The 14481-nt window shown below is 46.9% G+C and overlaps 1 protein-coding gene across 1 annotated transcript in view; it reads left to right on the top strand.

Annotated features, from left to right (window-relative positions):
- Scrn1 (secernin 1) overlaps window positions 1–14481 on the top strand; it is a 46701-nt gene that overhangs the window by 26023 nt on the left and 6197 nt on the right. The window contains exons 3-6 of the mRNA XM_059257871.1: window positions 932–1134; window positions 3833–4027; window positions 6757–6922; window positions 14088–14268. Coding sequence (XP_059113854.1) covers window positions 932–1134; window positions 3833–4027; window positions 6757–6922; window positions 14088–14268 — 745 coding nt within the window. The remainder of the gene's footprint in view (window positions 1–931; window positions 1135–3832; window positions 4028–6756; window positions 6923–14087; window positions 14269–14481) is intronic.

Below are 14481 nucleotides of genomic sequence, written 5' to 3'. Positions count from 1 at the left end.
ATATCTGGCTCACTTTAGAAGGAGTCTGTGTTCTTTTGATAGCTGATGCTATAAACAACATCAGTTGATACAGTTTGATGTGTAGGAGGGAAGTACATAGAAAAAGAACCCATCATATTATAATCTGTTTCTGATAAGATCTCTGAGAAAATTATATACACAGAGGACAATAGCTGGCAATCAAACCTTAGATCCAGTTTTCTCAGTCCACTATAGAATACTATAACAAAATAAATGGGATAGTTATAAACAATAGAAATTCATTGCTCATAGATTTTGAAACAAGGAGATCCAAGATCAAGGCACCAGTATTTAATGTCTAATGTGGATGCATTCTGATTCATCCACGGCACCTACTTACTGTGTCCTCCAATGGTGGAATGAGGCAAGACGGCTCTCTGAGGAGGCCTCTTCTATAGAAGACACTAGTGGCCCTCATGAGGGCGCCACTCCGTGATTTCATCATCTCCCAGAAGACCTGCTTCCTAATACCATCTCATGGGTGTTAGGATTTCAACGTCTTGAGGAGACACAAATAGGCTATAGCAGTATCCAAAGCACTCACTGTACAATAACAGTTGATCTAGGCTGTGAAGGTTTCCTTTTCCTTAGGCCGTAGTCGGGAGGAAATCTAGGCTAGAGCTGAACTGGATGGGAGATACGGTCAGCCCAAGAGTAAGGAGGGGCTGACCCTGATATGTCTATTCTTATGGATTGTCTAAAGAAACACATTCCTACAGTTTGTAATAGGATATGTAAGAGAGGCATTCTGAGTTAAAGTACTATTAATTAGTTCAGATATTGGTCTGAATATTTAAAATGTTTGTACGCATTGGCATGTTTCCTGATATGACCTTGTCCCAACCTGTGGTTGCTATGGTAATGATCATCTGGTCTGAAATGATGGAGGTATACTTTTGATTTCCTTCAGGCTTGGTTTAGAACGAGGGGCAACGGCTAAAGAAGCCTTAGACATCATTGTCTCCTTGTTGGATGAGCACGGACAAGGTGGGAATTATTATGAAGATGCACACTCCTGCCATAGCTTCCAAAGTGCATACCTGCTGGTGGATCGCGACGAAGCCTGGGTGCTGGAGACCGTGGGGAAGTATTGGGCTGCCGAGAGAATCACAGGTGAGGAGGTGCAGCATAGAGTTTGAAGGATAGGACAGGCTGAGATGATGCTGGTCGGACATGCTGGGCCATCTCAGAGGAGCTAGGCTGCTATGGTGCATCAACTCTGCACTGGTCGTCAGGCCTAGGCATGCCTCTCACTTCCAGCTATCTGTTTCCGGAGATGTATCCAGAGTCTCCTGAGTCCTGTGAAAGGATGTCAAGACTCAGGAAGTACACCACTAACGTTTGACACTTCCTGTTTGTTTTTTGGACATACCTAGTTGTGACTGCAAACCATGACTATGAGTTAGGCAAAGGAATGGAGAGTCTTCATTCATAACAACAAATCCCTTGTCACTCCCAGCTCCCTAGCTTCTCAAGACTGTTCCTCTGAAATAGAAACTTGGATCTGTGAGGACTACTGTGTGGCCCACTCAGGGCCAACCAGGTCATCCATCTGAGGCTACCTCCTTAGAAGAGCATGGACTTAGCCATCTACAGGAGAAGTGTCTTTCTAGTTCATGCAGCTTCTTGCTTTGGGGGCAATACTGAGACAGTGTACTACCACCCAGCACCCTCCCTCAGATTCCCAATGGGGTAGGGTCCTAGAATTGATTAAAGGGCTTCGAAAGAAATGGTTCCAAAGAAATGTGGTTAGTGGCAGCCCCCTTGGCTTCCTTGGGACAGGATGATAACTACACACCATGTGTACTGCCATTCTCCCAGCCGAATTTCAGGTAGTGCCAGCTAGTGCACCATCACACTTGTGTCTTGTTGAACCTCTGTGGGGCTGCATATTTTTTTCCAGCATATTTTTTATTATGAGGTCTGTATCAGTTAACTATGAAAGATATTAGATATGCAATCTGTTTGCCACCCTGGTTTTTAGGTAATCAGAGCCAAATCTGACCTGAGCCTGGTCTTCTACGGTCACTGGGAGTCAAACCTGATTTTGTGCACAGGTTCCAGCAACCAAGGCTCCCCCAAGATTAGTGTGTATTCCCTGTACAAAGTTGCCCTGCAGAGACCAAGAAGTCCAAACCGGCTTCCTGTGTGTGTGAAGACTGTGACTGCTCATTCTCACAGCGTGTGGAACGGGCTAGCCCAGCCACAAGCAGCACAGGGAGTATTCCTACGTCCATGTGCCCAGCACCCATCTCTCAGGACTTATGCATGCTCCCTTCCCAGGCCTTAGAGTGTTTGCAAAATAAAAGCCCCTCCTCCTCCAGACCTCCAGCTCTCCTTCCCTGCAGGAACTGAAAACTCCTTTACAGAAACCCTCCTAAGATAAAGTGATGTTATCAAGTGGCTTTCTCAGGAAGGCGGACGGGCTGCGCTTCAAAGCAGTCTAGTTGCTTTTAAGTAGAATCTAAGACTTTTTGATCTGTAACTGCATTTCAGAAGCCAAGCTCCCTTCAAAGCATCACTTATAAAAGTCCATCTCTACAAAATGAGTGTTGTTTTTCACTAAACATTTTTTTTTTCTGGAGCCATTTTTTTTTAACTCATCGATTTCCTGTTCTCTGACCCCAACAGCACTGTGATTGATGTTGGTAGGAGTTAATGCACTCTGTGCTCTCAGTTCTGATTCTTAAAAACAAATGTCTACTGTAAATCAGCCCTCTAGGAAAATAACATCTGTTGTGTATACAAAAACGGTTCTTTCTTTGAATGGCTTAGTATGAATGGTATCAAACTCACTTGTTTGAACCATAGCTGTTTTCTATTGCTTAATTATATTTTATATTAGTGATACCCTCTGAAAAAAATGAATGGCCAAGCAACCAGTGCTTCTCAGTCAGGAGTGCATATTTTGGAGGTGTAAATCATCAAAGCAAGGCATCCTGGGAAAACTCGGTCCAGCTGATCTTGCTTCTAGGGATCCAGAGTCAGGCAGCAAGGGCTCTGCTGTAGTGGGATTCAGGCAGTAAGTGGTCCATTGGAGCTTTTTTCTTAGTTCTTCATTCTCCAAGAATTTGGAAACTGAGCATGCTTCCTGAGAGCAGCCTGTGTGAATGGCCCTTTTGATCTAGCAATGGTAACCTGGCCTCTGCAGTCTAGACATCATTTGAAGCTTAGGGACCAAGTCACCCTTCATCTGTGGGAGTGTGTGGTGGTGGGGGTGGCAGGAGTGCTCCTCTAGGAGGAGAAGCCTGTGAGTGTTGTGGAGTATCCCTGAATAGCAGTGGTTCTCAGCCTTCCTAATGCTGCGATCCTTTAATACAATTCCTCATGTTGTGGTGATCCCCAACCATAAAATCATCTTTATTGTCACTTCATAACTGTAATTGTGCTACTGTTATGAATCACAATGTAAATATCTGATATGCAGGATAGCTGATATGCACTCCTTAATGAGGTCACAATCCACAGGTTGAGAACCACTGCTGCTGCAAATCACGTATAGATTCCCAAGTCTTGTGAGCACAGCAGTCCTTTCAAAGAACTGCTCAGTTTTCCTGTAAACATGAATACTTGGGGCTTATTTAGTGTGAATAAAGTGCCTTTAGTGTTTCATTTTGTTTGTGAATTTAAGATCAGTAAAGCTGATGTCCATCTAAGCTATAATAATGTCTGATGGAGACAGGCTGAACCTTTGAGGATGTCTCCTGGAGTGAGGATCAAGGATTCCGTGTTTCTCTTCTCAGAAATGGGACTGATTTCTCCCTGTAGTCTTGGGGTTCCTGCCACTAACCACACATCCACCTCTTTGCAGAGGGAGTGAGGTGCATTTGCAACCAGCTTTCACTCTCAACTAAGATGGACGAGGAACATCCAGAACTCAGGACGTATGCTCAGAGTCAAGGCTGGTGGACAGGAGAGGATGAATTCAATTTTGCCCAGGTTTTTTCTCCAGCCGATGACCACCTGGACTGCTGTGCAGGCAAAGACAGCTTAGAAAAGCAGGAGGGTAAGTTAACCTGTCCATTACGATTCTCCTTCTTATACTCTTGTTCTTGACTGAACTTGAGAGGGTCAATAAACAGGAGGAGTAGGGAATAAGCCTTGCATGTTAAAGACCCACTTCTACCTTATGTCTTGGTGTGCAGGCAAGGGGCCAGCTTGCATGTGTTACACACAGCTTCCACACCTGTAGGAACCTGTGGGGGTTTCTATTCCTACTGATGTGAACACTGCTATCATGTGATTCTTCGTGGTACTACTCACTGCAGCCTTCCTTATAGCTCCAGAAACTTGGGAGAACCCCTCTTCCCTAACCCACTTAGCCAGCAGGATAAGCCTCTGCTCACTTTGAGGTCCTCCCGTGGCGCCTGGGTATTGCTTCTACCCATGAACTTCTGCATTGGACTATTGATCTAGATTCTCTTTATAACCCATTTAGCAATGCCATACACTACTGAATTCTGATTAAGAACCCATATTTAGGTAAATGTGTGGAACAGATGGCTCCTTATATGTGTGAATAGAAACTGTCCCCCCCAGGTTTATAATGGTCACATTTTATATTTACTAGTTATACATGCATATCTGTCAATCAAAAGATCATTTAGAACTAATGGCTGCAAAGTATGTCCTCTAGTAGCGGGTTCTTTTGTGAATAAAGTTTTATTGGAAAACAGCCATAGTATGCTATTCCGTTTTCTTATCACTGTAGCAAAATTCCAGAGATTAAAAAAAAAAAAAAAAAAAGAAACTTATCAGGAGAAAAGGTTTACTTTGGGTTATAGATTCAGAGATTTTGGGGCATGATCAGTTGCTCTGTTGCTTTTGGGTCTGAGGTGGGAACAGGTGTCATGGCAGTAGAAGCTTGTTGGGGAAGCTGTTTACGTCATGATGGCTAGGAAGCAATGAGTGACTGAGTGTGTGTGTGTGTGTGTGTGTGTGTGTGTGTGTGTGTTGGGAGTTGGACAGAGTCCCAATATCTCTTCAAGACCACACCCCCAACCAGTCCATCTTTTTTATATTAGGCCGTCTCACATCACATTAGCATCATAGTCTGAGCACTTGGGCCTTTGGAGGACATTCCAAGTCCAAACTGCAGCACTAACTCATTTCATTATGTACTGCCGCTGGCCACCTTTGTTCTATAGTGGTGAAGCTGAATTGCTGTGAGGACAGTGTGACGGAGAACACATGGTCCAGAGGCTTAACATATCCCCTATCTGGTTCTTTATGAAAACGTTTTCTGATCCTTGATGTAGAATATTGCTTTGGGGTTTTGCTGTAGAAATTGTTGTATATAAAGGTGTGGGAGTATTCATTTTTAAGTGGGAGCTTCATGAGAAAGCTCCAAATATTTTAAGCTAAAATAAAACTAGTGATGAAATGATTTATCTTGCTCAAACATCAGCCCTAAATCGGCACTAGTTAACCAGAAGCACAGGGTGGAGGAGCACGTTATAACTCCAGGGGGCGCCACCTGCCCAGTCCAGACTGGGGACCCTTAGGAGACATGGCAGGGACTAAGCAAGGGAAGAAATACAAGACAGAAGATGTCAGAGATACTACCAACCTGTTAGAGACGAATTCAAATTAATCCGACAGTGAGGCAGGAAATCGGGACATTGGGTAGGTAATGAAACCAAAGACATTGTTAATATTGTGTGTAAAATGTAAGAGATTTACAAAGAGAACGTAAGGAATCTTCTCTCTGTCTGAGTCCATCTTCGTGCACTCAGGCTAAGAGTGGGGTTGTTGGCTTACATGCTTGTTTTTGGTACTTTGGGGAGGGGTTTTGAGGAAGAGTGAATTTATTGCAGGTTCTGACCTGAAACTTGGGGTCCATGGCTAGCCAGCTGCTTTTCCATACAGCGGTCATGTTTCAGTTTTGATTTGGTTTGATTTTGTATTTTGAGAAAGGTTTCCCTGTTTAGCTCAGGCTGTCCTGGAACTAACTATGTAGCCCAGGCTGGCCTCAAATTAGTACTTCTCCTGCTTCAGCCTTCTGAATGTTGAGATTATAGACATGAGCCACCACATGCAGCTGAAAGACTGTTTTACAGAGTCATAGGCACAGGAGGACATGACGGAGTGGGATCATGTGTTGTCAGGGCCTCAACCCACTCATCTGAATTTAGAGTCCGTAGTCCTAAAGACTGGGCACTCTGAATGCTTCTCTGTGTGTTTCACACTGTGAAGTGGTCATTCTTCAAATAGTACCCTTACCCCGATTAGCAAGCAGGCATGAAGGTGAGAGTGTGGAGGGCCACGTTTAGGCACCACACAGTTTCTTGTGTGTGTCTGTTCGGTCATTGCACTAGTTGAGGTAGAGGTAAGGTTATAACAAAGAGATCTGAGTTAATATGGCTTAAAGGGGATGGAATCCATTTCTTTCCCACATTAGCATCTATATGGATTGAGAAAGTCCAGGACTGGGAATTTTTCTGTTCAACTCTGGGATATAGTTTGTGAAATACTTGTTGACCTCTCCCAGCCAGCAGGAAGGCAGGAGGAAAAAGTGAAGGCCAGAGCACGGGTGTGACCAGAGATGTGCAGACACCATTCCTGCTCATCTCCCATTGGCCAGAGGTTATCAGGGCAACTGGGAATTATATTCAGTAGTTGAGAAGTAAATGGAAAAAAAGTGAATCAGTCTTGGTTGCCAGCCTTCACAGCTATATTCTCTCTCTCTCTCTCTCTCTCTCTCTCTCTCTCTCTCTCTCTCTCTCTCTCTCTCAGAAAGCATCACCGTGCAGACGATGATTAACATCTTACGGGATAAAGCCAGTGGAGTTTGCATAGACTCTGAGTCTTTCCTCACTACATCCAGTATAGTGTCTGTCCTGCCTCAGAACCGAAGTTCACCGTGCATCCACTACTTCACCGGGACCCCGGATCCTTCCAGGTTTGTCTAAAACATGTCATAGGCAGAAGGCACAAGCTCGTGGCCATGTCCTTCCCTTGGATACTTTTCTTCGTTCTCAGCCTGGGCAGTGTAGTACAGGAGCTGTGATAAGGTGGGCTGCTCGCCTGCAGCCACATGATGTTCATTCTAGTCATGGAACCCAGTTATTGTTGTTGAGTATAGATCATGGCCCAACAACGCAAATATGCATAAAATATAGTAAGGTCCAGAGACAGGGATGCCCAAGGTTTACAAAGAGAACCAGTTCTTACTGGACACAATGGTCCAGGGGTGGTACATGCGGAAGTACCTGCCATTTTTGGACATGTTTTGGAGAACTGCTTTCTGCCCACCTGCTTCAGCAGGGAGGCAGTACTGCACAGTGCTGAGGGCACATCCTCCAGGAGGAACAGCCAAAATTGGGGGTCTCCCCCATCTAGTATCACAGGTCTGCACCACCAGAACTGGCTGGGTGTGCACCTTGTATACGAGGCTGGCTATTAGGTTTCTGTCGGGCCTCTCCCTACCTTCTACTCACCAAGCTCAGCCAGGCTCAGCTGCTGGCCCTTCCCTGTGTCAGTCACTCTGCAGTATTCCTGGCGCTCTCTCTGGATCATTCCTCACCCCCACCCCCAACTCCACTTGTTCGGTGTTGATTTTATCCCTGCCTTCCTCCATGGTTTGGCCTAGCAGATCCTGTGTTCACATCTCTTTGTGTCCAGGCCCCTCCTAATGGGCTAAGACTTGTCTCCCAAGGGCTCTGTGGGCCAAGGGGCTCTCCAGGGGCAGTAAGAGTTCTGCTTCTGAGCATGGAGTATTCTTCCAAGGTGTACAGACTTTACTCTTTAGGAAACAGGTGTCTTTCAAGTAGTGGGTTTGGCTGGACCACACTCCAGGGCCCTGTTGCATGGAGACCCTACTCTAACTTTGCTTAGGATATGAGACTTTTCATGTCCAGAACACTCAGAGAAGAGTCAATCCTATTGCTCAGGCTGAAGCAGGCTGCTTAATCCAGTGGGTTGTGAAATCTCCTTCTGGTACTAAGTGGAAACTTGAAAGTATTTTTAAAAGAAAATTATTCATGGTTCAATTAACTGGAAAGCCCTTGTTGAAGACGATAGTCCTTTAAGAAGACAGATCAGCGTTGTCTTCTGAGGAGAAACGGGCCGTGTCGCCCACTGTGACTCAGGACTGCAGTTAGTTGTCACCCTGTTTGACACCTCAGTGCTTCTCCGTAATTGGGCACAATGAACACTGTCTTTTGTCATCAGGTAGTGTAATTAAGGCGATCTCAGCTGACTTCTGCTAGGATTAAAATGCAGAGATGTTTCAAGACAATGAATTGCTCCTCCCAATTGGTATCAGGCTCTGTCTGGGGCTCCTTCTGCTTGGGTCCTTCTCCGTCATGCCCCACACATTAATCTACAGATCTTAGCTGGCTTTCACATCCGACTTTTCCCTTTATCCCTTCATCTCCCATGCCCCCTCCTCTCCTGTGCCAGGCACCATGTAAATTTGGGGGTCAAAGGAGAAGAAAAATCAGCACTTGAATGTTTGAGGGAGAGGCAAAGGCCCTTTAATCAAGCTTACCAAGGAGACAGATTCTACGGTAATGTTGCTGCTCTGCTGAGTCAGCAGGCTTTTCACTTATTGACGGTGATGCTGGTCGGCTTTGGGGAACCGGCTCTGACCTGTAGGAGCCATTTCCTGAGAAATCAGTACTTGCTGATGCTCCACAGATGTGGCAGGTTGGAAGGGAAAGAATATTTAGAGAGGTTATTTTAGTCTGTCAAGGGTAGACTGTTAGGGTATGTGGCAGCCAGAGTACTTGTGTTTATCAGTGCCAGCCCATGCACTGTGATGTCTTTGGTGGGGCCACATGGGCCACAGAGAGAGCATTTACACCATAGAAATCAGCAAACACCACAAATCTGAGCTTATTTCTTTTGAGAGGTGTAGTTGTTAGGCTGGGACAACACTGAGCGGCAGGCCCTGGATGTAGGCAGGCCCTGGATGTAGGCAGGCCCTGGATGTAGGCAGGCCCACGCAGACTCAAGGATTGGGGAGCCCAAAGGGAAGGATACAGTTGCCTTAACAGGAGAGATGATGCCGAGAGGTAGAAGGAATGGCACCCGTCCCCTCAAGGATTGGCCCAGATTGTACCATCGGGGTAATTGTCATCCTTAGATGGTACTTATTTGTTCCTAGAGGAAGCACAAAAGGCCTTTGGGTCCACAAGGCACAACCAGCATGTGGAGTGGGGGGGCCCTGGACCAAATGGCACCCATATCCTTTTCAATTCCACTCTTTATCCCTCCCACACCATCTCTCTCCTCTTTTCCTGTTATAGTCTGACCTTCCAAGATGCCTCCAGGCTTCTGACCTAGCCCACCATGTGTCTGTAGGGCCACTGGGTGCTCCTCAAGTGCAGCTCCCCTTCCCAGTGCTGTGTACAATGTCCCAGTGCTCCTGTACAATGTCCCTTCCCAGTGCTGTGTACAATGTCCCTTCCCAGTGCTGTGTACAATGCCCCTTCCCAGTGCTCCTGTACAATGTCCCTTCCCAGTGCTCCTGTACAATGTCCTTCCCAGTGCTCCTGTACAATGCCCCTTCCCAGTGCTCCTATACAATGTCCCTTCCCGGTGCTGTGTACAACGCCCCTTCCCAGTGTTGTGTACAACGTCCCTTCCCAGTGCTCCTGTACAATGCCCCTTCCCAGTGCTGTGTACAATGTCCCAGTGCTTCTGTACAATGCCCCTTCCCAGTGCTGTGTACAATGCCCCTTCCTAGTGCTCCTGTACAATGCCCCTTCCCAGTGCTGTGTACAATGTCCCAGTGCTTCTGTACAATGCCCCTTCCCAGTGCTGTGTACAATGCCCCTTCCTAGTGCTCCTGTACAATGCCCCTTCCCAGTGCTGTGTACAACGTCCCTTCCCAGTGCTCCTGTACAATGCAAGCTCCTTCACTGAGGGGTTGTGATCTCAGCTGACAGTAAGATTAGAGTGACATTGTCATATGACCACAGATGAGCCATTGAGAATGATACCTACATTTTGAGAGAAACTGGTTATTCTAGGCAGGTCCCCTCCTACCCCCACCCCGCACCCCAGGGTTGAGCAGATTCGTCTGAGCTAGGGCCTGTGTATTGTTCCTTACTGTGTCTCCTGTCCCTCAGGGAATTTGGTCACAAGATGAGCCCGGCCTAGCCACTTGGGGAGTGTCTCTGTCTTCAGCAAGAACAAAGGTGTGTCTGAGGTCAGACTGTACGCTGACCAGAGCTATTGCCTTTTGTAGTAGTACATGTGTATAAAAGGCAGATGGAGGGTAAAGAGTGAGAAGTGGTGGGGAAAGCATATTTCACATTGAGAAGATCTGAATTTAGACACTTATTTGGAGAGCAGTTTTGGACAAAGCACTGAACTCTGTGAGCCTCACACATCTCACATGTAAAATGGGGCCATTCCCTCCTACCTGGAAGCAGTGCGGCCCTCAGGGATACTGGAGCAGTGTGGCCTGAGAGGTACAGCCATGACTCAGAGAGGCAGTTTCAGCTTTGACTCCACCTCATCGTGTGACCTTGGTCAAGTCATATAGTCTCTGTGGGTGTTAATTAGCACTCAAGTGCATTGAAGAAGTTGCCGTCTGAGGCTCAGGTGTGGAAAGATGCCGGCACATGCCCTTGTCTATTTAGAATCATACGTGTGCTTTGCATTAAAGATTGGCAAAACATTAGAATGTTTGCCAGCTGCCGAGTGAGCAACATTTTCTTTGTAGAGCATGGGCCAGAGGTACAAATGGTCAGACACGAATGACAGATATTTCTTCAGCCAGTTATTAGCAACAATTATTACCATTTTATAATAACTAGAATTACATAGTTTTGTCATTTACATTCTTTATCCACTATCAAGTTTACCTTTAATCACAAATCGATGCCTCATATGTTTTGCAGTTGAGGATGCTGACTTTTTTACAGCCTGAAAAAAGAACTCTGGGGAAGCTTTGGCAGTTCCAAATATTATGGGGACCCACTCATAATTTAGTGTTTAGTTTTCAAATAGAAAGGGTGTTGAGAAGGCTAAACATATGGTACCCTTTGCCTTAGAAAAGCCACCTGGCACTTGACATCATTGTTCAGTAAACTAACTTGACATTCAGTAGGTGGTGAGGGAGGCTGACATTATACTGAGTTCCTGTATTTTGCTCCATTTCCCCCTATATAGTGGATGCAGAAGATACACTGTGGGTGGCACGAACTTACTATAGTTGGAATGACAACTTGGCATGCCTGGTAGAAATGGCCACGGAAAGGTGCAGAGCCAGCAGAGTAGCTTTAGGTGCTGGAAGAAACCGTAGCCACCATGTCAGTCCACTTGAGAAGCAGAGAAAAACCACTGGTCTTACATCTGGCCAGATGCACTCCCTTTCACAGCCTCAGTCCAACTGTCTGTCCCTCCTGTTTTCACTCAGTTTAGAGCTGCTGGGCTGCCATGCCTGGTGTGACCAGTGTGTCAGAGCACAGGAAGCAGGACAGGGTTCTCTGGAAGAGATCACTCCTCCCTCCCCCTTGGAGTTTGGGTGGTAGAGAGCAGAGGCTGGTGGACTGAGGAGGCAGCATGTCGCAGATGAGTATCATGTGCCTTGTCCCTGGGGTCAATGAGAATGGGAGGTCTCCTTCCAAGGAGGCTCCACTCAGCTGCTCAGCAGTCACTGGCTCCGTTTGGTACAGCCCTGAACGGAGTGATTGGACTGCATGGGCAGAAGGGTCCCTGGGCCAGCCAGGGTGCTGCTGTATCACATGCACAGACTGCAACCATCTAAATGCTGCTCACCCTATGGGACAAGGAGGATGCTTATTGCTATGACAACTGTATGGTCAGAGACCAGAAGAACTGGATGGTAGCAGTCTGATGCCAGTGGGTGCTGGGCACACACTTCTTTCTCCCTCTCTTCCTCTTCTCCCTTGAGAGGTAATCACAATTGGTTCAGACAGTTTGAAGCTTTGTACTAACTCCTCCTTCACACCCAGCAGTCTGGAGACGAGAAAGCAATGATCTAGTTCCAAGAGGCTGCAGGAAGTGGAAGTCTGTTCCTCTGTCCATGGGTGGCTCCCCTCTATTCTGGGATTTCCTTTAGTAATGGCTAAGTAACACGGGGTGGTGGTGGTGCACACCTTTAATTCCAGCACTCGAGAGGCAGAGGCAGGCAGATCTCTGTGAGTTTGAGGCCAGCCTGGTCTACAGAGTGAGATCCAGGACAGGCACCAAAACTACACAGAGAAATCCTGTCTGGAAAAAACAACAAAACAAACAAACAAACAAACAAAGGCTGAGTAACAAGGGCCCTGGGACAACCTAGCTGGCGTGTGTTGTGTTGTCTGGCAGTCAGCGCTGAGGAATGAATGGGTCAGGGTTTTTGTTGTTGTTGTTGTTGTTAGTTCTTTGAGAATCTCTGTTTCCCCCCCCCCCATTTAAAATACTGCTTTTTTAAATGTGTATGAGTGTGTTACCTGCATGTATCTCTACGCACTGCATAAATGCAGGGCCTGCAGAGGCCAGAAGAGGGCATCTGATTCCCTTGGAACTGAAGTTCCAGAAGGTTGTGACCTCCATGTGGGCTCTGGGAATTGAACCCAGGTCTTCTGCAAGCGCTCCAGTCTTAACTACTGAGCTATTGCTCCAGCCCACCTGTTCCCTCATTTTTCATTAATTCTTTGAGAATTTCAGGTGGACTCATTTTTGGTAAGTATGCGTGTCACCTGAGAGGACAGGAGAGTCCCAGACAGTTGTCCTTAACCTGCACCACTCACTCTTCCAGCTCAGGTGCAGAGTCTAGCTTCCTTTGGCCTTCTGGTTAAATGAAGCTGGGCCTTACTTCTGCATGTCACGATGCGTGTCTCTCTCCCTCTTGAGCTTTCCTTCCTACCATGGCCTCGGAAAACAAATCTAGAGGTCACTTATCAGCATGTTACCCATGGCGGTGTCCCTCCGTCCTAGATACTATAAATCCCTTCAGGTCTTGCTAAATGCTGGTTCTGAGTCAGCAGGACAGGGCTGGTTCCAGGGCTCTGAGTGATGTTGACACTGCAAATCTAAGGACATATCTAAGACAGCAAGGGTGACAGGTTCATGGTCCTTTTCAGGTCAGAGTGTCCATGACTGTGTAGCACAATGGCGAGGGAGCTCTAGCTGCCTCAAGCCTTACATGTGCCAGAGCTGAGGAAGTCCACATCCCAGCTCACTTTTAACCTCTTCATGGCTTCTTGAAGTGGGACCACAGGTAACACTCAGGAGAAGAAAAGATGTAAACCACACAAATGCATCACCCCCCACAGAGTGTAAAAGGCCCACTTTCTCATTTTCTCCTGTTGTTATCACAAGTAGCCCCCAGGATGTCTGCTAGAATTGCACCTCTGTCCCAGCTGTGTTTTCTTGGGCTGTGGAGGGGAGAAGGGGAGAATAAGGCTTTCTTCCAGCTGTTAACCAGCTGTGGGTGTCTGTCATCCTGTACAGCTCTTTATATGTGTAGTTGCTTTGGGGTATGTACATGTATTTGTGTGACGCATACCCAGATATTCACAAGTCCATGTGTGCGTGTACCTGGACTCAGCCATTTCCTCTAAGATATGCTCATCCTGCCAGGAGAATAGGAGGCAAATGGGGCAGGAGGCATCGACCACCTTCTCTGCTCAGCGCCAGCTCTTAGCCAGCCAGCCTTCTGTTCCCCTCCCTGATCATGTCCTCTCTGGGGCCTCTGGGTTTAGCTGATAACACCATAATCTGTCCTCCTCTAGTCTATGAGATCCTTCAAAGATTTTTCAAGTAGACCCTTAAGATCAAAACCGAAAACCGCTGCCTTCCCAGGAGAGAAAGGGGCAGTCCTCTGTTCCATTCAAATACATGGTTTATTCTCCCCTGTCTTGGAGCATTGCGTCTACTTACCCTTCTTTCCTAACAAAAAGGAGCCTTTCCAGTCACCTTCCCAGAGCAGCAAAAGTCTGTTTCACCATCAGCCTTTGTAAACGGCTGCTAGTTTTATAGAAATAGCGATGAAAACATACAGCCGTGTGTCTCTTGGCTTGCCCCTGCCTGCCTCTGTTGGCTCATCACTGGACACTCCAGGCACCAAGCTCAGTCTGGCTAACACTGCTTTGCTTTCTCTACAGGTCCATATTCAAGCCATTCATCTTTGTCGATGATGTAAAACTTGTCCCCAAAGCACAGTCACCCTGTTTTGGTGATGATGACCCAGCCAAAAAGGAACCTCGGTTCCAGGAGAAGCCAGACCGCCGGCATGAGCTATACAAGGCTCATGAGTGGGCACGTGCTGTCATCGAGAGTGACCAGGTGAGCTTGGAGGAGGTCCAGGGAGGATGGTGGGCGTCAACAGAAAGGAGGCAGGGGGTGGCTGCACACACGTCCCTTCTCTCTAGCCCTGCGGGTCTCTCTCAGAAAGAGAAGGCAGGTGTTAACTTTCCTACCAGCTCTCCTGAAACCAAAGAAGATGAAGCCTCCGCTTCTGTCATTACTCCGAATCCAGTGGGCTGAGGGTCCCTTCCT

This window comes from Peromyscus eremicus, chromosome 3 (genome assembly GCF_949786415.1).
Source record: "Peromyscus eremicus chromosome 3, PerEre_H2_v1, whole genome shotgun sequence".
NCBI lineage: Eukaryota > Metazoa > Chordata > Mammalia > Rodentia > Cricetidae > Peromyscus > Peromyscus eremicus.
This window is presented reverse-complemented; position numbering and strand designations above follow the sequence as displayed.